The following is a 22,946-nucleotide window of genomic DNA, read 5'->3' on the forward strand; positions in this document are numbered from 1 at the left end:
ATCTGAAAATGTCAGGATTTGTCTGTATTAGGTCTTGCGTGAGGAAAACAATTTCAGTGTGCTGTAATTTATGTTTCCTCTTTGCCAATGTAAATTGAATTACTTTTTGTAAATGACCCTTGCAGGTCTCCAGTTTGCATATAGTGAGATACTGAGCGCAGCTTTTATTTTTTCCCACATAAATCCTAAATGATGAGTATATGTAAACAGTGACAAAACCCCCAGTATCAAAACAAAAGCATCTTTGTGTGATTATACTGTATCAAATGTCTGTTTTGAGGAAAAACTAAAGTGGTATTTCTGTGTATTTCCCCAAGGTGGAAAATATAGGCAAGATATCTAGATATAAAAAGTTTTCTTCTGGAGTCCTTGAAATTTCATTCTTCTGCCTCCCTGATGCAAAAACTTCTACAATACATAAGGAAATCCAAACTTAATTTCATTATTTACTGAAAAAAGGGTAATGAAACCAAATTTTAGAAAGCTAGCTTTTTTCCTATGAATCCAGTATGCCTTTGGAAATAAAAGTGATTACAGACAGAGCTTAGCAGTAGCACAGTTGTCAAACCATTTCTCAAAGCAGAGTATCAGTCACTTCTTTGGAAGGAAAGTGAGGAAAGGAGAAGTGCTGATGTTACCTTGACTGTTTTATTATTATATAGAGTGAAAACCAGAGATCCTTTGTCCTTTGCACTCATGTATATCCTTCCTTTTTCCTCGTAATTGACAGAAAATTATAATTTTAAATTTTAAATATTGCTTTCTCCAATTATTCTTTGCAAAATAAATAAAAAAATTGAATTTTATTGAGTGAAAGATCACCCTGCATCCCTTTATATCACCTTCACTTCTGCTGTTGGCTACATTTTTTTTAGAGACAGAGAATGAGCACTGATTTAACTAGACTTGTGCTGAGGGCAAATGGAGATATACTAATTATAAAAAAATTCAGGCATTGAACACCTAAGTCTTCTTTAGGAATGTAGTCTTTTCTTATATAATGGTTTTGGTATTTTTCTCGTTGTCTAGTCAATGCACTTGAAAGTAAAGAAATAATCAAGAAATTTATCTAATTATGAATTTAGGGATAATAACTCTACTTACTTTCAGAAGAAGTAGTTTATACACATGTAGGGCAAAATTGCTAGTGTAAGTGGCTAAAGAATCAAGAAACCACATAAGAAAACAGGAAAGACTACCTAAGATCCCCTTTCCACTTATTACTTGCATTATTCTGACCTTCAGCTTGTTTGACAGAAACAATTCTTGGTGAAGATGATACTTGAATATGGGAGACACACAGTTCTACAATACACTGCTATAGCATAATTCTTCCAAATAATTATTCCAGATGCCTCTTCACAAAATATCTGTACTTAGAAGCATTGCTTTTATTTTAAATTTATTATAATATCAATGTGTTAGAGACGACCCAACCTGGACGCAGTTGGACTGAAACTTTTCCTGGTGTCACTTGTGTATTTGTTTCATGGTCACTAGGTATTGTGACATGAACCGTGGGGTTTTCAACCAAATCTGATTGGCAGCCTCTTTTCATTAAGTTGAAAACAGTGTCACAGCGTCCCTTCTGTGTTGTGCCAGCCATGAAATCCTGTTTAATAAGAAACAAAAAGTACAAAACAATCTGAGCTGAAAAACCTATACTAACTTCAAAGGACGAAGAAAACCAAAATATTGGTCTTTGAAACAATAAAATATGCTACTATAATTGCATAAATCATAAAACAAGTTCCTGAAGCCATATGTTTTTAATAATGGCAATTATGCAATATTTAAATTAGACATTAAACCTAATTGCCACATTGACCCTTTTCTACACAGAAAATTTTTTAAAATGAGAAATAGGATCTTGCACAATCAGAATAACTTATTTTGGAGAAAAAGGAAATTACACACTGTTATTATGTCACTAAGAAATATTCTGTGCCATGCTATGAGCTCATTTTAGCAAGAAAGCGTCATTCCCACAACATCAAAATGTGTTAGTTTTCAGAAGAATCCACTGGTAACATTACTCAGGCTGATATTTACTAGGAACACCAGAGGTCAGCTCTAGATTTAGCCAGCCTGAATTTGTCTATCCCACTACACAAAATCCAAAGACCTGCCAAACTACATAATTTCAATTCCCGGAAAGAGGAAACCATGTATAATTACAGGAGTGGACAGTTTAAGATTCCACCAACATAAAAGCCCTTGTGGCAATAGAAAAGTGATTAGTAGAAGGATAATATCAGAAGCAGCCCATCCTTTGCTGCACTGAAAGAGAAAAGTTGTCAAAAATTGTGCCAAAATGATCCAATGCAAAATTCCTTCTTGACCACTAATCTGATGATTAATATAATTCTGAACATGCAGGGGAAAAAACAAACAAATTAAAAAAAGACAATATCTTTTGTAGTCTTTCAAAGTATTGGTCCCTCTGAGTCAAAGCTGGAGACCAACCAAACAAAGGACAATCTCTGATCTTTCAGATGCAAATGAGGAAAATAAGAAATCTAAAATACAGCCAATGGTATTAGATAATAAATAGTCATCCAGACCCTGTAAAGACTAGAGAAAGCCCCTGAACAATGAAATAGGACAGTCCTGTATCTTGTTTTTCAAATTTCAAAGCTTATTTTTGTAGCTAATCTCTGATATAATTTTTCTATAACCTTCCTTATTAAAAACAACAGAGACTACTTTTACTGCGATTTATATACTGTTTTTAGTGTATACTTTCCAAAAAGCTAGATTTTTAATTGTGTAAAGAATTTAGCTACTTTCATTACCAGTAATGACTAATAGATTTGTAGTGTCTTCTGAGGTCCACTGTGTGTGAGTATAAATTCAAAGCATCTCAAGAGTTCCTCAGGGCTGATTATCTTATTAAAAAGATTCTTCTCATTAAGCAGGCAGGCTAAGCTGCACTGCAATATTTCCATCTGCAATAATATGGGTTATGCCGTTCCATAACTATGGATGGTGTGTAGGTGAGCCAGCCATTTAAGAGGGTTTGACAAAGCCCTGGTATCCATGAACAGCTCTCAAGATTGACTTGAGAAGTGAAGCAAGACAAGCAGAGCAGAAGCAACACCAGCCGAGTCCATGTGCCTACTTAGAAGGGGACCTACTGCAGCTCCATAGCACTGGAAAGTTAGCAAATGCTGTTCTGTAATAAATGCAGATGGAGGAGGATATAGTTTTGCCCTTTGCAAGACAGGACACCGTGCCAGAATAACGAACCCCTCCACACTGTAATCCATTGTGCCATCTACACGTGCTAAGCTTCCTGCAGGAAGAGAAGCCCTGCATGCCTCTACCCATCCTTGTATTACTTAGCCTTGTACCTTTGGCAGACTAAGTTAATGATTCCAAGACATAATATCTCAGATATTGCAAGTGCCTTACACTTCTTATCTCTGCCAGACACACCCCAGGAACTTATCTCCCTTCTTTGCTAACCTGAAAGCTACGACTGGCAATTTCCACGTGACCTTAAAGAGCATACGAGCTTGTGATTGCCAGAGACATTCTTCAAAAGCTTGCTCCTCTGATGTGATTGCTCAAAATCACGCTATCAAGAGGGTTATTTTTTTTCTGTCAAACAAAACCAGAAATTCCCATATTCTTACAGTTTGCAAAGTAACAATAATTTCAGAATAGTTCTTGCTACTTAAGATCTATCTTCTGTGCTGTCTCAGAACTGATAGTTTCCAGTGTCAAAATGAGAAAAGCATAATTTTTTCCATTTGTGACAGGATCATAATATAAGGTGAAGTTGAAGTCAATTCCACTGTTAGTACAACCTTTTGCTAAATGCAGTAGACATATATGTATAGACTTGTTTTCATATATGATAAGGACTTAATACAAAATACTGATAAGTAATTTTGCTTTTGAAGCCAAAAACTGTTAAACTCTCAAAGCTACTGTAAGTCTGCCAAAGCTGTCTACAAAGCAGATGGAATGCATTAAAAAAGTCTCACTTTATTTAAAATTACTGCAATTTTCCAAATAAAAGATTGCATTTTCTCCTTTGGAAACAGAATCTATTTCACATGATTTCTCAGGTTCTGTCTCTAGTGGTCATTTAAAGATTTTCTTGCTATTCTCACTATAATTTTCTCAGTTTAAAGGTCTTTATCTTTATAAAGATCACAAGCAGCTAAAATATAAAGTCAAATGCAATTAAGCAAAATGCCATACCTCTTGAGCACACCATCCACACTCTGGACCCAAAGCAAGACACTTTGTGCATGTTACCGCATTTGAAGTGGCACATCTGTTTTCCGCTGCAATGAAATACAAACCCAAACATTCATGATTTATGATGATATGTGAAATTGTAAAATACCTAATTTTAAACCAAGATTTAAAAAATTACTTCTCCAGATTAAGAGTGATGACAATGTATTAAAACAGAAGTAAAACAGAAGTAAAACAGAACAAAGGCACTGTGGCGAGGGAACACAATTTTCTTTTATCTACAGTCTAGAACTATATGCACAGATTGAATAAATTCCATTCACAAGGCCAAATTTTTAAGATCCCGATTTAGAATAATTTTGAAGTGCAAGTTTATCTTTGGCATGTATTTTGCTGATTTACTGCCTAACAGAAAAGAATTTACTAGGTAGCTTATCATTTCACAGACATTTTCCCTTTAAGTCATTTACACTTGACTGAATTATTCATTATTCACTTCTCATGAAACCCAAAGTATTTTCTCACCTTCTATAAATATTCCCCCTCTGCATATTCATTTTTGCAATGAATAGTTTCCCAGAAGAGGAAGATTTTCTTTTCCAGAAGCAAATAGAAATGAATCCAACACTACATGTGTCACAGATTGAAGACACATCATTCTGTACCAACAATTGCAAAAAGTGTGCCTACTTACATGTCTACCAGCAAAGTCCTCTATATCCTTTTCATATCTTTGTTTTATAGATCATTGCTTAAGTTACTACTCTTTCCTATGAAACTTTGGCAGTTGGTGTTTAGAAGAAGAATCTTTTCAAGGGACTTGGTCAGCTCAGCTTGAATGCCAGCATTAGTGCATCCTTTCAGCATGTTGGGCACAAGCCTCTTGCAGAGCAGTGCACCTCTAAACAAGACAGAAGTCACCTGCGAGGAGTTATGTGGAGGGCACAAAATGCACAGCTCGGTAGTACTGCTGTTAAACAACACTGCTTTGTGGCATGTTCAGCATGTCATATTAGAAAATATCAAGGGAACAAAATAAATTTAATTTCTGCATACAACAGAAGGTTACATATGTTAATTGGTCCACTGTGATAGCATGCATCATCATATCAAAACAGTTTGATGAAAGGTTTGGATTTCATCCAAAATTTTGGCAAAATGCACTGTCTCAGATTATTTCTTTCCAACCTGCAATAATAATGCAAACCATCTTTCTTTTTAGGTAATGAGACAAACTTCTCCCAGTGAACAGCTGTATTAGGAAAATATGTACTAAAATACCTTTTTTTAATATTTATTTTGCTGATTTCAGCTATGGATCATAAGATGAGATCCAACATCATATAAACAGCTAGTTTTCAAGAGGTCATTTAGAACGATGGCTGATGCAAGGCACTAATCACAGTTTGCACATTGTTATTATCAACAACACATATTCCAATATTAACAAACTTAGTGCAGCACACTTGCAGCATTATACTGATAATGTGTAGATTAGTGGCAATTTAACTAATTTCAAAGGTCAGACTGATATTTCTATTTCATATCAACTACTGCTGACAATTTTTGCCATGAAGGCAATGTGAGAAAAAAAAAGCATAAATTAAAAGGAGAGCTAGAGGTATGATATAAACAGTAAGTTGAAAAGCAGCCCAGGAAGGTGCTGGAATGCAGGGAAAACTGATTGAAGGGTGGGAGAGGTTGGTAGGGATAAATAAAGGAGGAGTTGCTAAGGAGAAAGAAAAGAACAAGACAAAATCTGAAAGGTTTTTTTTTGTTTATTTTTGTTATAAAAACAAGCACAGAAAGTTTTAGTTGGATGTGAAATGAGAGCAAGCTCATTCAGCACTAACACAATAAAACTTTTTTTGTAATTATAAGAAGATAGCAACTGCACTTTATGCAGTTCTAGTTCTGCACTCTGAAAGAGCAGTCCTGGAGGCCATAGAAAATGTTACCACATACTGCAGGAGAGGGAAAAAAAGTATGAAAATTTTGGGTAGGTACTGACATGCACAGGCTTGTAGACCTTGCCACAGATCACTTTCTAGACAGTATTCATAAATTGCAAAGACTCAGAATGAAAAGTTGTTGAAGGAGTAAAAATAAAAGGAATGTAATTGTTCTTGGCACAAGAACACCCCCCTCCCCCATCTTCAACTGGGTACCAAAGACAGCAGATATGAAAGATGTTACATGAAAAAGAGTGATAAATTCAATAAAAGTGTCAAAGGACAAGGAAAAATATAAGTTGCTGATCTGCAGCATAATAGTGGTTTTAAGACCAAAATGGAGCAAAATAGGGAGAAAATTCATACATGAACTTTGAAGTTACCTATTCAAGTTAATATTCTTTGTAAAAGATAGAGCTGTTCTGATAAGAATAAATAGCTGACATGAAAAAATGAGAAACCTGTGTTTCTAGCTATTCAGATAAGGAATAAGGACGATTAATTCCTTGTCACTGCAATCAGTAAACCAAGTAAGCCAAATAATAAGTATGGCCTAATTAATTTCCTGCAATAATATCGGATACTCCTTTCTTAAGACATATAATCCTATCTGCAAAGCACATAATTTAAATGCCATTGACCACATAACAAAATATTAACACCTTTTTTTTAATATTCACTTGCTAAAAAACCCAAAAATATGTGTCTATGTGCTGTTTTCCAGATGCATTGGAAAACTGACTGAAAAATGATTGTCCCATTTTTTTTGTATGGTTAGTTTATTGAATTTATTGAAACTTGATTTAATTTATTAATATACCTGTCTAGTAAAACACAGGGGGGTCTGTGTGCCTTTGCAGACTGCTTAGACAGAAAACATATCTTAAAATCCAGTTTCAGTGTGATCACAGCAGATAAAACATTTTAACAAATGAGATATACAGTATTCCTGGATGCAAAGCTCTTTGCTGATAACTCTCCAGTCTCAAGAGCTCAATTTTCACAACATGAAGTCACAGATTGGCAGTAGAGAAGATTGGTACCATTGGAACAAAAAGTTGAAATTTTGTGGTTTTAATAAAGAGAAACTTGAAAAAGTTGAATTAATTTCTTTACTTATTATTCTCTCTACATCACTATTCTGGTTCCCAAGTACATAGTCCATTATAACAGTAACATTTATGGACATGCTTTCATTAATCAAATATTTATTATTTAGTTGTAAATCTACTCTAAAACCATGACTGTTGAAGTATAAAATTTTCAGTTGCTTTAACAAAATCATGGTAAAGCAAGAAATGATTTTTTTATGAGTTGACTTAAAAAAGAACTGAGATTTTTCCTGCCACTTCACCAAAAACAGAGACCAGACAAGACTGAGTTACTGTTCAGCCAAAGCTAAGGGCTAGTTTCTACTGGCTTAGATTGAACTGATGTATGCCAAAAGGTATTTTCGACAAGGGCCAAATTCTGTGCTGGGAACTGCACAGGCATATGCATATAATAAAAAGTGCATCAGGTTAAACTACACTTTTCCAGCCTACTCCACAAAATTACAGCCACGCTCCAACAACTACAGCTATTTACAGTGATCACAGGTGTGGCAAGCCTAAACTCTCTGCAACAAGAGGAATCAAGGCAAGACAAACATCCTATATGTTATAATTATATCCAGCCTCCTTATTATGAAGGCAACCTTATCACAATCAGGGTATTTATCTCAGAGATGAAATAGCAATAAAGCACTCTGGCTTCTCAGAGGGGATGTTAAACAGGTTTTTAAACAGACAGCACTTTGTTCAAGTACAGCCAAGAATTTGGATTTGTGTCAGCTTCACAGTTGGTACATGCGTGTGCTGGTTTTGGAGGGTGTACCACTTGCTTTCTTAAAAGAGAAAACCAAAATATACCTTGCAGCTTATACTCCCTGATCATGGCCCTCAGACTGGTGAACACTCATTAAGGCAAGAACATAGGAAAATATCCAGCTTCCACGGAGCTGGTTTTCCTTTAATTGTGCATCTAATCTTGTTCCAGGGCAGCAATCAGCCAGGCTATCCCTCTGCACAGATAATGAATGAGGCCTTCGCTAACTTGTGTATGGCCTAATTTATGAGGAAAGCTGCAGCTTTTATGCAGTATACTGCAGCACCTTCACCTTTCTGTCTTCAGAGAAGAGCAACATGACCCTGCAGAGGGGACAGACAGTGGCTGTCCCACCTAACACATGGCTCCTCCATTCACTTTGGCTGAGCGTGAAGGTACAATGAAAAGCACTATAAAAATGCTACAGAGGAGGGATTATTTTTCCCTGATTATTATGTTGGATAGTTACTTGCTCAGATTACTGGAAAAAAAATGAGTGTCTGTTCTTTAACTGCCAATCCTAAAACCCAGTCCTGGAATTAGGGATTTTTCCCCTCTTTTTTTTTTCCAAACAAGAAATAATTCTCTCTGCCTTTTGTGCCATGCCTTAAAAACACACTATGTCATCACCAGATTTTCCAATAAGATTACATATTATACCTCAAAATCAGCTTTAAGAGGTACTCAACCTTGCCCAGGAAAGGAGATTTCAACTTGAATACTGTACACTTTTCATGCTTTGTAAGAAAATTTTAAGATTACTTAAGAAGAATACCAAACAAGTTTTCTTTCCTCTCTTGTTTTTTTTCTATTATATATGAGATTGTTAATTTGTTTCACTTCGTCATTAATTTTCGGGCACTTTAGTTTCACTATTCAGACAGAAAGAAACTAAACTGCACACTGATTTTAAAATGTTTTTTTTCCAGCAACAAAAGAAGCAGTAAACTAAAACTCTGTATGGCAGAAACATGTTTTTGCTAAGAAAATAAAGATTTGTAAAAGAAAGGTGCAAAACACGATTAAATTCTGAGCTCTCAAAAAATACTTCTGTAAACCTGGCATGTGAGTAAAAACACCTTTCCAAACAAATAAACAAACAAACAAACAAGATAAAAAAACCCTCCAAAACAAATTAATCAACTTTTACGGTGTTCCTCAAAGGAAAAATGGAACTGGAAGAGATAAACCATAATGCAGTCACAGAAATGGTAAGAGGCAGAGGTGAGAATCTAATAAGAAGTTTTGCACATCTAAATGAATACAGTGAAAAGAATCACTAGTCAACAAGTCCTGATAACTGATAGGGACTTTCCATTCCTAACTCTGCCAATATACACCCCCCCACCCCTTCCCCCAAGAGTTTTGGGGTTCCCAAATTAATCTGCATTACCGTATAAAGACAGTACCTTTTAAACATGAGGGTCATTAATGCCAGCTCCACAGGTGACTTAAAAAGCCATTAGAATGCTAAGCAATGCAGAAGTTTGCCCTGCATGAGTTTGCGCCTTTGCAAAGCACAAAGGAAAAACCACAAAGATCTTCCTTTTTCGCACATTGTGCAAAGTCTGAGTGACGCCACTGGAGAGAGCTGACACTGGATTTCAGCTGAACAGCGCAGACAAAAGGGGAGGGCACCTCTGTCAACACAGCATTGGGAAAGCCCTGGCAGAAAAACCATCATATCTGATGCTGAAGGATAGAAAATGCTTTGTAAGTCTGCTCTGTAAAGGCACATAGACATAGAGTTCCCAAAAAGTGTATGGACACTTCTGTAATTAGAGAAGGAGATTCACATTAGGCTTTGAGTCAATTATATAAAGATCAGTAAGGGGTAGTGCGGGTTTCAGCATTTCAGTCAGAGCAACACCATGAGGCACTACAGGCTGGGGGGAAAAGGGACTGGAAAGCTGCTAGCAGAAAAGACATTGAAGTTCTGGAGCATGTCCAGAGAAGGGCAATGGAGCTGGGGAAGGGTCTGGCACAAGTAGTATGAGGAGCAGCTGAGGGAGCTGGAGTGGTTTAATCTAGAGAAATGGAAGGTGGTGGGGGCCTTATCATGCTCTACAATTACCTGAAAAGGATGCTGCAGTAAGGTGGGGCTTGGCTTCTTCTCCCAGCTAACAAGCAATAAGACAAAAGAAAATGGCCTCAAGTTGTGCCAGGGAAGGTTTAGACTGGATATCAGGAAAAATATCTGCATTGAAAGGGCTGTTAAGCCTTGGAACAGGCTGCCCAGGGAAGAGGTAGAGTCACCATCTCCTGGAGGTATTTAAAAGACATGTAGATGTGATGCTCAGGAGCATGCTTTAGTGGTGGGCTTCTGCTGGATTAACGGTTGAACTAGAGAAGGGTCTTTTCCAGCCTAAATTATGCTATGATTCAAGGAGATACTCCTGACATTCTCTGAGCCTACATTTGTCTTTCTTATCCTCATCTCTGAAAAGTCCCAGCATTTACATGAATGTTGCACATTATTCACAATGTAGACCTGGGGAACATAAGCCTCAAACAGATGCATAGCAATCCAAGTTTTACATGTATATATATCAATTTTGAGGATTTTTTTTTTCAGAACGATGTACATAACAGCATTTTCGAAAAGGTACTACCCATAGTAGCTACTGGTATCACAGTTAGGACTCAAAAACACAACATTCAAACCACAGCCTCAGACATGGCCTTGACTATGGGAGACAGAGCCATTGACTACTCCAGTCTGACTTTGTTCCCAAGCCACAATACAGAATGAAAACAAGCAATGCAACCTTGAAATTTTTCACAACACAATTTTTGTTTCTTGGCCAACTTTACTTGTAGCCTCTCATTTCTATGAAACTTCCTGCTTTTCTGGGAGATGGTTACATTTTGTTGATGCAATTCATGCCTGCAAACAATGAGTCAAAGACTACTTGGTTTCAGAAACTAACCTATCCTGTCTCTTGCAAATAAAAGCATACAGGAAAAATTACTAGGATTATATCATTAGAACAGTCTAATTTCCCACAGTCATAAAAGCTCATGCTTCTATGGCACAGGTTTGATGGTCCTGTTTGCACAGCTTTACACCAATAAAAATGCAAAGTGTACAGAACCAGAGAGCTTAAAATGTTTCTTTTTTTTTTTTTTTTTCTTTTTTTTTTTTATCACTTGATTTCAAGGAAACTTCAAGATGTGTGGAGTTGTGTTAATTCTATTTCCTTGGATGGAACATGGGCATAGGAATCATTGTATTCCAGTCATCTACAGCTGCTAGAAGCTCCCTTGGAGTTGACCAGCTTGAATACAGTCATGCTTTAGCAAAGCCTGGAATGGCTACTGCCATATATCACTGCTAATTTAATTTCTTTTGTATTAGTAAGCACTGCTAGCAGGTAGCCCATCAAAAGCCCAGAATGGTTGGTATGTTCCTGTGTATTCTATAAAGTCTTACCTAATTAGGAGGTCATGATGGTTATAAAGGTAGATAAAAATGACTATTTTCTGCTTGCTTAAGAAGACCAACCTTGAATAAAAGACAAGCCCAAGCTTTATCTCCCACCATCTTCTATAGCTCTACTTCCTCAAACCAGGCCTTCAACCCCCAACTGTTTCTCTGATGTATCCTTTTATTACATATCTAATCATCACCAAATTGTTGCTTTCTGCCCCATAGGAGCATGACCTCATCCTGGCACTGTCTCTTCATTCACATACCCAGCGGAGGATCAGCAACTGCTAAGAATAGCTCAGGGCTATTTCTTCCCACACAGTGTCACCAAAGACAACCTGATAGATTCTTAGTCCATAGCAATGCAAACAGCTTACTTCACTCTATTTTATCTGCATACATGGTGGTTTGGAACAAACCTATTCTGCATTTTAGACCGAAATTCCCAAAGCTGACAACCTAGGGGAACAAGCCCCTCAGTTCTGAACACAAAATGATAAACTGAACTGTGCTTTTACAGAAGATTTTCCTGAAACAAACCAAAAGCTGTGCACGTGTGGATTAGGAGGACAGGTCAGAGTTAAAATGTTGAACATACTTAGTTTACACTCACAATGAGAAAAACTCAAGAATATGAAATAAAAGCTAAGACTGGTATCAGAAAGGATAACCACCACTCCCTAAGGACTTTTATGTAGTCCCCAAGATTGGGAGGAGCATTTATACAAGAGGGCTATTTAAAAAAATTTCCTGTTTTCTAGAATACCAAGTCTTTGGTATTTGTTATTTCAGTATTTTGCTTTTCAATAAGATTTTCAATCTCCAAAGATGGTTATTGTCCCTGAGACAAATTGGTAAAAAACTTTCTGGGATTTTTTTCATAATTAAAAACCTCAAAACCCAACCCACCTGTCTAGGAACAGACACTAGCCAACCTCTATTTTAGGTTTAGCCTGTTAAATTTTTATAATTTGGGGGCAAAGATTACACAAAACATGACAGTGGGCTATAAAATATGCAGAATCACATACTAAGTATAAGTAAACTATTCACATATGTGTATGGTCTGCAGGTGCAACTTAAACACTCTCTAAGGGACAGACTTCAAACGTGCAAATACTAGGCTTTAAACAGGTAGTGGTTTATTTAATGTTCTGAAGTAATGCCACAACATTTTTAACAGCAAAATGCACTCCAACAATTTTGCTTAGGTTGGAAGAGCCTGCTTGCTGATGTCATTATTTTTATTTAGTTACTTTGTGCCATTTGTGCCATTGTGTAAGTTGTTACAAGTTTTCTTATTTCCTAGTAGTCTTGTTTGAACAAAAAGATGGGAACTTGGTTGTTTCCAGGAAGAAGCTCCCATCTGAGAGAAGCAAGTTGTCCTCAGCACAGTACTAACCCTTTCCACCCTGCAGAGATAAGATGGAAATAAATTGTACTATCAAGTACAGAATAAACAGAATTCACTTAGCTTAATTCCCTTGAACATCGAGAAGGATCAGAATTTATTTTGGAAAGGGCAGCTACTGGTTTAATCAGACTTGGACTACTTTTGTGATGCCACCATACATCATGCAGCTGTATTCATAACACTGCTACAACTGCAAAACACCAAAAATACTAAAGTCTTCAATATCTGAAACCAATGAACTACTCCTGCTAACAACATAACTCCCAAATCAGTGGGCAGAGAAGAGGCCTGAAGTAAAATGAAAATCAAACATCCAGGAACATCATTCAACCTGCCTAAAGCTACAGAAATTTCTTTCTCCAATAATTATAGTTAAAATATTTGTCTCAGTATCTTTCGATGACCATAAATACTTAAGACTTATTATTATTGTCACCATGGGTAAATACCAAGAAGTTACCACAGGCATATGACAACGAAGTCATGGGAAGCAGAAAAACATGTAAAGGAAAAAGTCAATTATGAGCTTTGCAAAGTTTTCAATTTAGGCCAATTTAGCCTCAGTTAGAAGTTGCTTTTTTGGCAGCTTTCTAATGCTGTAAATTCTGATCATCCTGAAACACTTACATTTTGCTCAAGGGGTTATTCTTGTTCTGCCACCAGAACAAGGGAGAATCCTGAATGGCTGGCAAGAAGCTTACTTTTCTTTTTGGAGAAAGGTTCCATTACAGTGTACAGTGAACTAATTCATTAGAGCCCCACTTCCTTCCCAAAAGTTACACTAAATAGCCCAAGTTCATTTATGCAAACTGCCAAAAGGAAAAAAATTAATGGAGTTCAAGTACTTAGAAAGGAATAACAGACCATATCCTACTTTGTCCATCAAAAATTATGTTTGCTTAAGCAGATGAGAAAGAATTTTACATCTTTCCATTGGTTAGGCAGAAGTCAGCAATTAGTAGAAGAGATACAGAAACTTTGAAAACAAGATTTTGCTGAAAAGGAGGATGGAAGTAGAATGAGAAACACTGAGGCCTTAAGAATTTTATTTTTAAAAACCCTCAAAACACAGAAAGTTTATTAACAAAATGGAAATTATATCCTTGTCCATTTTTCTGTTTTCAGTAAATTCCTCATGAGAACTCAAATTTATACCAAGATGTCTGGATTACCAGTTACAGTAAAAGCTTTAAATAGTTCACATGTATAAGTTTTGAAAATATAACATATGACTTTAGTGCCATTAATATATTTTAAGAACACTGAGCAAACTTTAAAGGTCAGAACACCAAGCTATTCCACTTGTTCTTCTTACCCTGACAGAACTCATTAAATCCCAATCACTGCCTTAGATACACCTATCCTGATCTAAAAAAGTATACTTTTTCTGTATTCAGTTTTTAAAATATACATTGTTGAAAAAAGAATCATGTAGGTAATTTAATTTACAGGTAGATTTAATTTACACATTAAGGTTAATGTTTCTTACATCAGATCTATTCAAAGAATCATAGGATAGAATCAGAGTAATTTTGGTTGGAAAGGACTGCTAAGATCACATAGACCAGCACTTAACCCAATACTGCCAAGTCCACCACTAATCCTCTATATTGATATATATATAGAGGAAAAACTCGAGTTTATATGCACCTGTCTGAGGCTTCTGTTCTTCAAGTTTTTGTCCTGAATGATTTCACCTTCATATAAGTAGGGGAACTTTTCAGAGATGAGGATAAGAAAGGCACATGTAGGCTCAGGAGTACCTCCTTGCATCATAGCATCATTTAGGCTGGAAAAGATCCTTTAAATCCTCTGGTCCAACTGTTAACTGTTATTAAAAGGTCTTGATAAATATCAGCAGCCCATGTCAACTTACACAATTTGTAAATAAAATACCTTCAATTTTTCTTCTCCTATGGTAATTAGTAATTAGTTCTAATTGTCCCAAACTCAAGACACAACATGGATAAGTCATCACAAATTCTTCATAGGGATTTGAAAAATATTACCTGCATTTAAGTGCTCTATAAAGTATAAGGGAGGTTATAATCTGACATTTCAATGTCCGCTTGTGGAATGGGGGTCATTTAATGAAGATTTTATTTAGCTTCCATGAAGTTCAAATTCTGACATCTTTCCAATGGTCTGGGAAAATAAATTAAACTTAGATTGCATGGAAAATCAAATTTATTCATTTAGGCCTCTTGACTAAGGGGGTCTAATTTTTGCTTTCTCAGTGGTTGCAGTTCCAGTCCTTGAAAGTTTAAAGGCCTGAAAAGAAGCAACTGCCTCTTCAAACTGTAGAGATATTTCTGATGCGTGCAATCTTCAGACTGCCTTGACAACTTTCCTCAGCAACAGCATATCCAAAATGACAGAGGCAACCCTTCCAGAGCATCAAGAGTATTGTTATTGCTCTTCTAGTTCATAAACTGCCCCTCTCCTCTCTTTTCCCAGACTCATCTCAAACACCTGTAACATGAAAACATTGTAAACACTACACATGCAACTATGAGTTTCATTCAACTTGTAAAAATCATAAAATAAATAAAAAAATACCTTACCACGTAAGACCCCCGAAGAGACATGAAATTGCAACAGATTATGAGAAGTGTAAAATTTGCAAAGCAAATGTAGGCATGTTATTGGCAAAATATGCTCCTTGAGCAATGCGCACATGAACAAACCTCTCCCTCACTGTTCCTCAGAACTGCAACCTACAGCTCTCGCAAACACCCAGGTTGTTTTTCCCCAAAGGCTGGTTCCCGAAGGCTCCAAAAAGGTTGGCTTTCCCAACGATGGTCCATTAGCCCTAGGGAGGAGATCACCCACACAGACTCAGGAAATGAAAAATGGATTTTCTCTTTTTCTTGGATTGTTTTAAGCCTCAGGAAAAGCTGAACTGGCTCAATGTTGGGTATCCCATACAACTCAGTTTCTTCCACTGAGTCTCAAGAGAAAATGGGCTGCATGGGTACACGAGAATTAACAGACAAACACCAATTAAAGCTATCATGATGTATCTTTTATTTCAGACTTTTTTGTGTGCTTGGGTGCGTATCATGGGACATTTCCCATCACCTCTCTTCAAAATCTTCCATGGGTGGTTTGAATAGCTTTTCTTATTCCTTTGAGAAGTAACATGAGTAATGGTTTATAAAACTTTCTTACTAGAGGGATCACATGGAAATCTGATGTGACAAGACTGGTGAAGCACCAAAGACCTTGATGGGAGAAAATTAATGAATCAAAAGTCATGCTATTGGCATAAATCAGTTAACAACTGACCCCTTCATGATGATTCCCCAGTGGTCTTTCCAAATGACACTCCCAAGAAGACTGAAAATACAAACTTTTTAAGTTGGCATTTAAAGAGACCTGTCAATCACAACTATCTCAGAGAATTGTTGTGTGACTGTTCTCCAACTTTTATTCAGAGATAAAGATTTTCATTCCATCCCACCCCTCTTTGCACATCACAAGTACATTCTGTTTACTTGAGCTTCATAGAGGAATAACTCCCTGAGTATTTTGGAAAGCACCAAATACCTTAGTTTTCTGATTTTAATATTAATTATAACTGGTTTTGGGACACTGCAGAGATTTGAATCAATGTCCTCTGTTAACCCTGACCAATCAGTCATTCTTCTGTACTTAAGCCCCATATAACCCATGTGCTTATACAGCAGGTAAAAATTAAGAATTACAGCAGTTGGTTTCTGAGCAAGGCAAGAGAACTGTCTTCACTGAAGTGAGCACTTACTCACTTGGTTAGTACAATGCATACACATACTCTTGCTGTAGAATCCAGCTTTTATTCAGTTCACTGGTTTACATCTTTAGGAGTTTGTCAGGTTTAATGTTCAAACATAAATGTAGGGATCTGTAGAAATCCCTTCAGAACTAGCTTGATTCTTATGTCAGGTATTTGTTATAATTGGCTTACTGAACTGCAAATTTCATTTTGGTGAGACTTATTGAACAAGGGACCCTTTGTAGAAGGCAGCAACACTACTCTTTTTATCTGAGCTTACAGAACCTGTAATTTGGGAATTACAAATTTACAGCATTTTGCGATTTCCTTTTGCGTTCCTTGTAACTTCAAACCCTATGCCAAATTCTACCTTTACTTATCCCCAGGCAATGACTCACATCTCAAACTGCAGCTTGCAGAACAAATACCTCAGGTAGTATCAAGCTCTTAATGTTTCAGTTAGAAGAGCCACAAATGCTCCAACAAGAATGAAATAAATTTGAGTTCCATGTACATTTCATATTAATTCCAGTCTCTTTTAGAACTGGAGATTCAGTGCAAGAGATATGCAGGTTCTGCCAACTCTGCACATAAATAAACTGGACTTGCTGATGGCACAGGAACAGCACGATGCTTTTCTCCATGCCCAGCACTGTCGATGCAGAAGCAAAGAGGAGTGTCTGCTTGAACAAAGCCATGCTGCCAAATATCTGTACATGGAGCTGCTGCCCAGTCTCTCTCAAAGCAGTCTGCAGACATTCAAAGAATCCAGGTGGTGCTGCACTGGCTATCACAACCAAATGTAAAAATCACAAACAACATTAATAATAACAAAAAATTTCACGTGTTCATTCACAGACAAACAAAGCAAAACACTCTTCTTGCTTCAACTGCGGCTGTAGCCTGTAAAGTGATTATGTATGAAGGAAAGAATTCAGTGTGCCTTTCAGCTTTCATGAATTAGCAGAGGTTTCAAATGAAAAGGAAAAAACAAGGTCTATGTGAGTTACAGTCTGCCCAATCTGAGGGCTGTTGTCACAATAAACACATAACCCATGACGCATCACCCATATATATTTTCACTATGAAGCACAACAAAGACAGCAAGCATCCTTTGGCACAAAAGCTCCATGCACAACCTCCCCCCTGTGGCATTCTGTTCTGATGCATTACTTGCAGTAGTGTGTACCCAGGAACTACACTCATGAGCAAGCACAACACTGCATTCAGGCACAGAAGCATCCTCTTCATAAAGTTTCAATTAGCCTTTCAACTCAATTGCACTGGATAAAAAAAAATCTGGGATACTACATACAAGATCAAGATGTCATGTTTCATAAGAAATTTAATAATATATTTTATTTTTCCTATTGACATTTAGTTTGGTTCTGAATCCAAAGTACGAAGCCAAACAAGTAAAATAAATTATCCTATGAAAGTTAACAAATTATTCCATTGTTTTTAATACACTGGGCAAATCCTACTGAATTAGGCATGAATTTGTCACATATGCAATAAAGAATTTAAGACTAATACATTGTTCCCATTGTAAATCTGAGTTTCAGAGGTTACATGTTAACATTTTAAATCAGCTCCAGGCTTAAGCTGGGAAATGCCAATTTTTCCACAAGCAGAAAAAAGTACAGAAAGATGACTGACAACCAGATCTGCTTTTATGATCACTGCTAGCTAAATAAGATCCTTTATGAAATACTTGACTAATCTGCTTGCTCTGTCAACTGCTGCAGTATCTAAGGTACATTTGCACAAACTCCCCTCAGCCAGCGCACATCAAAACTGATGCTGGGGGCTTTGGGAAGCAATTCCACAAAGCGAGGGGTTACCCACATTTACCTGAGCCTTTTTCACCCCAGAACCATAGTTCCCGGGGTCAACATGCACGTTATCCCAAGGTAAACAGAAGACAGTCTTCTCGTAGCTCTATACCTATTTAACCCTGCCACTGCATGCCATATGAACGACGTAAAACAGAATGTTACCATCCCCAAGAACCGTTCATCCCTAGCTTGGCTCCGCGTGCCGCTTCACGGAGTGCTGCGGGGGGTGCACTTCAGGACCCGCAGCAGCCTGGAGTGCGATAGTCCCGCCGGCTCCTCGGGAGTTACCATGGCTCCCTCAAGGCGGGACGCCCCCGGCGTGGGCAGTGAAATCACGGGCTGGCCCTGGTGGTGTGAGGTTTGGACAGGAGCCGGCCGCTCCAGCCCAGCTCTGCCTGCAGGTACCGTCCGCCCGCCAGCTCGGCCCGCCCGGCCGGCGAGTGCCGGTGGCGCCGGCCGGTCCCAGCTGTCAGCGCTGTGCCCCACGGCAGCCGCCGAGCCCGGGCAAGCCCCCCCGCCCACGCACGACCCCGCGTCAGAACCAAACCCAGCCACAGCCCCAACCAGCCGGGGCACGGCGAGCAGCCCCAGGCGCTCGGACACTTACAGCGCTGGCAGAGTCCCGGCACGGCCGCCAGCAGCCGGGCCGCCCCGAGGAAGGCTCCGGGGCCGCGCTGGCACCTGGGCACGGAGACGATCCCCGCGGTGAGGCACGCCAGCAGCGGCACCCACATCATGCGCCGCGGCCGGCACTGCTCCCGCTCCCTCGCCCTCTTCTCGGGGCCGCGTCTCGGCGCCGCGGCGCGCTCAGTCCCGGCCCCCGCGGGGGCGGCGGCGGCGGCGGGGCCGGGGGAGGGGCAGCGGCGGGCCCGGCACAGGTAGGGAGCTCGGAGGGGCGGGCGGGGGCCGCCGCATCTCGGGGGCAGCGCCTGCCGCGCCTCCGCGCCCCACCAGGACCGACCCCCCCCCGGCGGTAGAGAGGCCCCGGCCGAGCGCGGAGCTTTGCTCCCTCCATTCGCTTCCAGCCCGGCGGGCCAGGAGCGCCTCGCCGCCCGCCCTGCCTGGGGGGAGCGGGAAGGCTCCTGGCACCGCGCGGGGAGCGGCGGCGGCAGCTCCGCACCTCCCTCGGGCGAAGAGGGCGGCTGCCGGGGGGGGCGGGGACGGCCTCCCCCTGCCCGCCCCCGCCGGGGGCAGGTGGGCGCTGCCCGCCGCCGTCCCGAGGTGCCGCCGGGGCCGCCTCTCCGCGCCGGGGGGACGGGGTCTGCTGAGGACGGGGAGGGGAGAGCAGGAGACCGCGGCCGGCGGCGCTGCGCGGCGCTGTCCGGCCCCAGCGCGGAGGGTGCGGGTCCCCGCAGGTTGCCAGGAGACAGCAGCGGGGCAGGTTCCGCGAGCGGGAGTGCGGGGGCGGGCCCGGCGGTGAAGTCACTGCGGCCGCCTGCGCCTTTGTTCGGCGGCGGCTTCGGTCGCAGCTGCCCGAGCTCGGCACGGCCGCTGCTCCCGGGCGGGGAGGCGGGCGAAGGCCGCGGGCAGAGCGCTGCGCTGCCGGCCCCCGCCGCACCTCGCCCGCCGCTTTGGCCCTGTGGCAGCCGCTCCGCCCCGCCCCGCCGGCTGGGCCGGCCCTCGCTGGATGTGAGCCCACCGTCGATTGCTTGGGCGACCCTCGCAGTCAGCACCTCCGTAAGCCGCGGCGCTGCCCACCGGCCCCAGGAACGCCGCCGTTTTCCCCGCGGCGTCCTGCTGGCAGGAGCGCACCGGCCCCTGGTGCGGACCGGCAAGACTTCACTACCTAAAACCACCTCTCCTCTTTTACCGCCCTCCCCGAATCATTTCTGCCCGGAGTTTCCACCCCTCGGGGCGCAGTGGGAGTAACGCAAAGGTTAACCATGTCCGGAAAGTACCGCGCCGTGCGGGCCAGGAAAGCCCCACCGGGCCAAGGTGCGACCTCGGCCGCCGCCTCGCCCGGCCCAGCTCCGCTCCACGGAGGAGCTCCCAGCAGCTCCTGTCCCTGTGCTCGTCAGGAGGGCTCCGCTCCCCGCGGAGGCTGTGGGTGGAGGCGTTTTCCCGGCAGGTAAAACCCACCTGGGCACCTCGCCCTATCACACGCCGGTGGCCGGGCCTCCGCCCGGCTGCGTTACGGGGTAGGTGTGCCGACCTCGGGTCTCTGATGGCCAGCCGTGTGGCATCCTTCATTTCTGATACCGGCAACAGATGAGAGTGCGTGCAGGATCCTAAAAGGATCTCTGTGCTGCATCCAAGTTTGTCTATGCAGGGTACGTTTATAAATCCTGCAAATACAACCAGTGTAAACAATGTGCTGTTTCACTGTCTTTACGAATGAAGGGCTGCGGAAGCCTTTTCAGATCCCGTGCTAAGCCTTGAGAAGCTATGGATGGTTTAGCATCTGAATGTCAGAGGTCAGAAGCTGAGCATGGTGAGTTTGTTCAAGAGTGCTGAGGAAGAGCTGGCAATGAAGCAATCTCGTGGTCCCACTCTTGGGAGTTTTTAAATGATGTATCATCTTTTTTGCCTCATTTTGGAAAAATCCCCCATTTCAGACATCTGACTGTCATTCCTTGAGTGGTCACAGCCCAAATGGGGATATGGGATGTGAGAAAGCCATATGCAATGACATTCAGAAAGAAGTGTAGTATCTGCAGGACTTCAAATATTGTGGCATTCTTAACCTAAAAGCTCTATGATTTCAGAGGTCACAATCTCAAACACTGTAGGTGGAGAGCTACATGTCCTTTGAGAATTCAGTTGGGTGCTATTTGAAATAAGATACACTGGTGACAGGTGAAGTAAACTCAATTTATTCCTGTTGGGTCCTGTAATGTCTAGTTTATAGATCATGATGTTGCAAATTTATGGTGATTCAAATGTATCTGGAAAAAAAGGATTCAGATGATACATCAAGAAATTCAAGGAAATATCTTTAAACAAAATGCCAGCAGTAGCAAAAGTGACAGAAACTGGGATCTCCCTATTTTGGATTTTTCACCTGCATAGTCTAAGTGGTTCTAATGGGAGGAACGATACAGTTGATATCCCATACAGATATATTGTGTATGAAACTATTTATTAGACAGAATGTAAATTAGCCTAAGCAGCATAAAGGAAATGGCTATGTCCTCAACAGCATGAATTATCTTCTGAATTTCTAAGCAAAGGCTGTTCATCATACAAGAAGGATTCTGTCATTACATGCACTACTTCTGATGAGAGCATCATGCAAAGATTTGGTATTCTGGGCAGAAAGACAATACCTGCAGTTTAATGTGGAAGAATAAAAATGGATATTTTTCATATAAAATCTGATAATAAGTTTACCAAAATGAAACCACTCTGGTCATTAACTTAAACCCTGAAAACATAACGAAAAGGATGCCATTGTTGGGTGAGAACTATGCACCCTGAATAAAGTCACCATTAAAAAAGTCCAGAACTGAAGATACCAACGGTTTAGGCCTCAATGTATAGAGGCTGCTGTAAGAGTTTAAAGTATAGTCTGCTGGTTTATGTAAAATGCCCTATTTCTTTAGCTTCATTCTTTCCGTGGTGGAATCCAAGGACTTAAAAACATTTACTTTGAAGTGATAGTATCTTTGAATATATTGTTAGTTTGACAGTGTTTATAATGCAATAATACAATTAGGCAGGAGTCTTGAATAATAATTCTAGGCTTGCAGAGAAACTGAATCATCCAAGGTCACATATAGGAGTAAGTAACTCTTAAACTCCCGTAACAAGGAATTTAACACCACTGGAAATGGATTTAAAGTCTCAATCCATTGTCCTATCCACAGGGCTGTGAAACCTCGAAGCAATGTGTTTGTGGCATCTCTGTCCTTGGAGAGAGTTGAAACTTAGCTGAACATGTTCCCAAGCAGACTGAAATAATTGAACCTGTTTTGAGCAGAGGGATGGTTGGGCCTCAGGGGACTTTTTCCAGCCTAAGTTATTCTACAAATTTTTGTGGTGGAAACTGTGTTACTATATTACATGTATCCCAAATTCCTTGAAGTGTTATAACTGTGGCTTCTTTCCAGTATTTACATTTGCTTTATTGAAACAAAATGCAATAGTCTGTCACACTGTTGGTGCATAGTCTCTTTTTTCAGGAAACAGCTTTGAAAATACTGCATCTGCAACAAATGTTAACTAAAGCTGGTCAAAAACCCCAAAACTTTTCTTACAAAAACCATGTTCCTTTTTTGGTTGAATGTTTCCAACCATCTGTAATGTGCCATTTCATGGGGGAGAGTCCAAACCAGGATTGCAAAGGGAAAATTGATGGTGTTTTGCAACTTATATAAAAGCTTTTTTAAAATAAAAAGTGTTATTTATCCGATCTTGTGATTTCTTACATTATCATGGAATCTTAGTCACAATTAAAATCCCCATAAGAAGCATTTTAGTATTGTTAAATTAATTCTACTTTCCTCCAACTTCCCTATTTTAATAGTATAGAATCCCGCAA

General features: G+C 40.3%; 1 protein-coding gene across 7 annotated transcripts in view; it reads right to left on the reverse strand.

Annotated features, from left to right (window-relative positions):
* ITGB8 (integrin subunit beta 8) overlaps positions 1-19,786 on the reverse strand; it is a 49,560-nt gene extending 29,774 nt beyond the window's left edge. For 2 of the 7 annotated variants that reach the window (XR_011005175.1, XM_068209289.1), the window contains exons 1-3: positions 19,074-19,783; positions 4,213-4,298; positions 1,438-1,612 (exon numbers count right to left, since the gene is read on the reverse strand). Coding sequence is in view for 5 of the 7 variants with exons in the window: in XM_068209289.1 (XP_068065390.1) it covers positions 1,438-1,612; positions 4,213-4,298; positions 19,074-19,203 (391 nt within the window). In the remaining 2 variants the exon portion in view is untranslated. Of the gene's footprint in view, positions 1-1,437; positions 1,613-4,212; positions 4,299-19,073 lie in introns of all 7 variants that reach the window. The other 5 variants (XR_011005170.1, XM_068209294.1, XM_068209316.1 and 2 more) reach the window with 4 other exon arrangements.
* Positions 19,787-22,946: the final 3,160 nt, after the last annotated feature.

The sequence above is a fragment of the Anomalospiza imberbis genome, chromosome 1 (assembly GCF_031753505.1).
Source record: "Anomalospiza imberbis isolate Cuckoo-Finch-1a 21T00152 chromosome 1, ASM3175350v1, whole genome shotgun sequence".
NCBI classification, from domain to species: Eukaryota; Metazoa; Chordata; class Aves; order Passeriformes; family Viduidae; genus Anomalospiza; species Anomalospiza imberbis.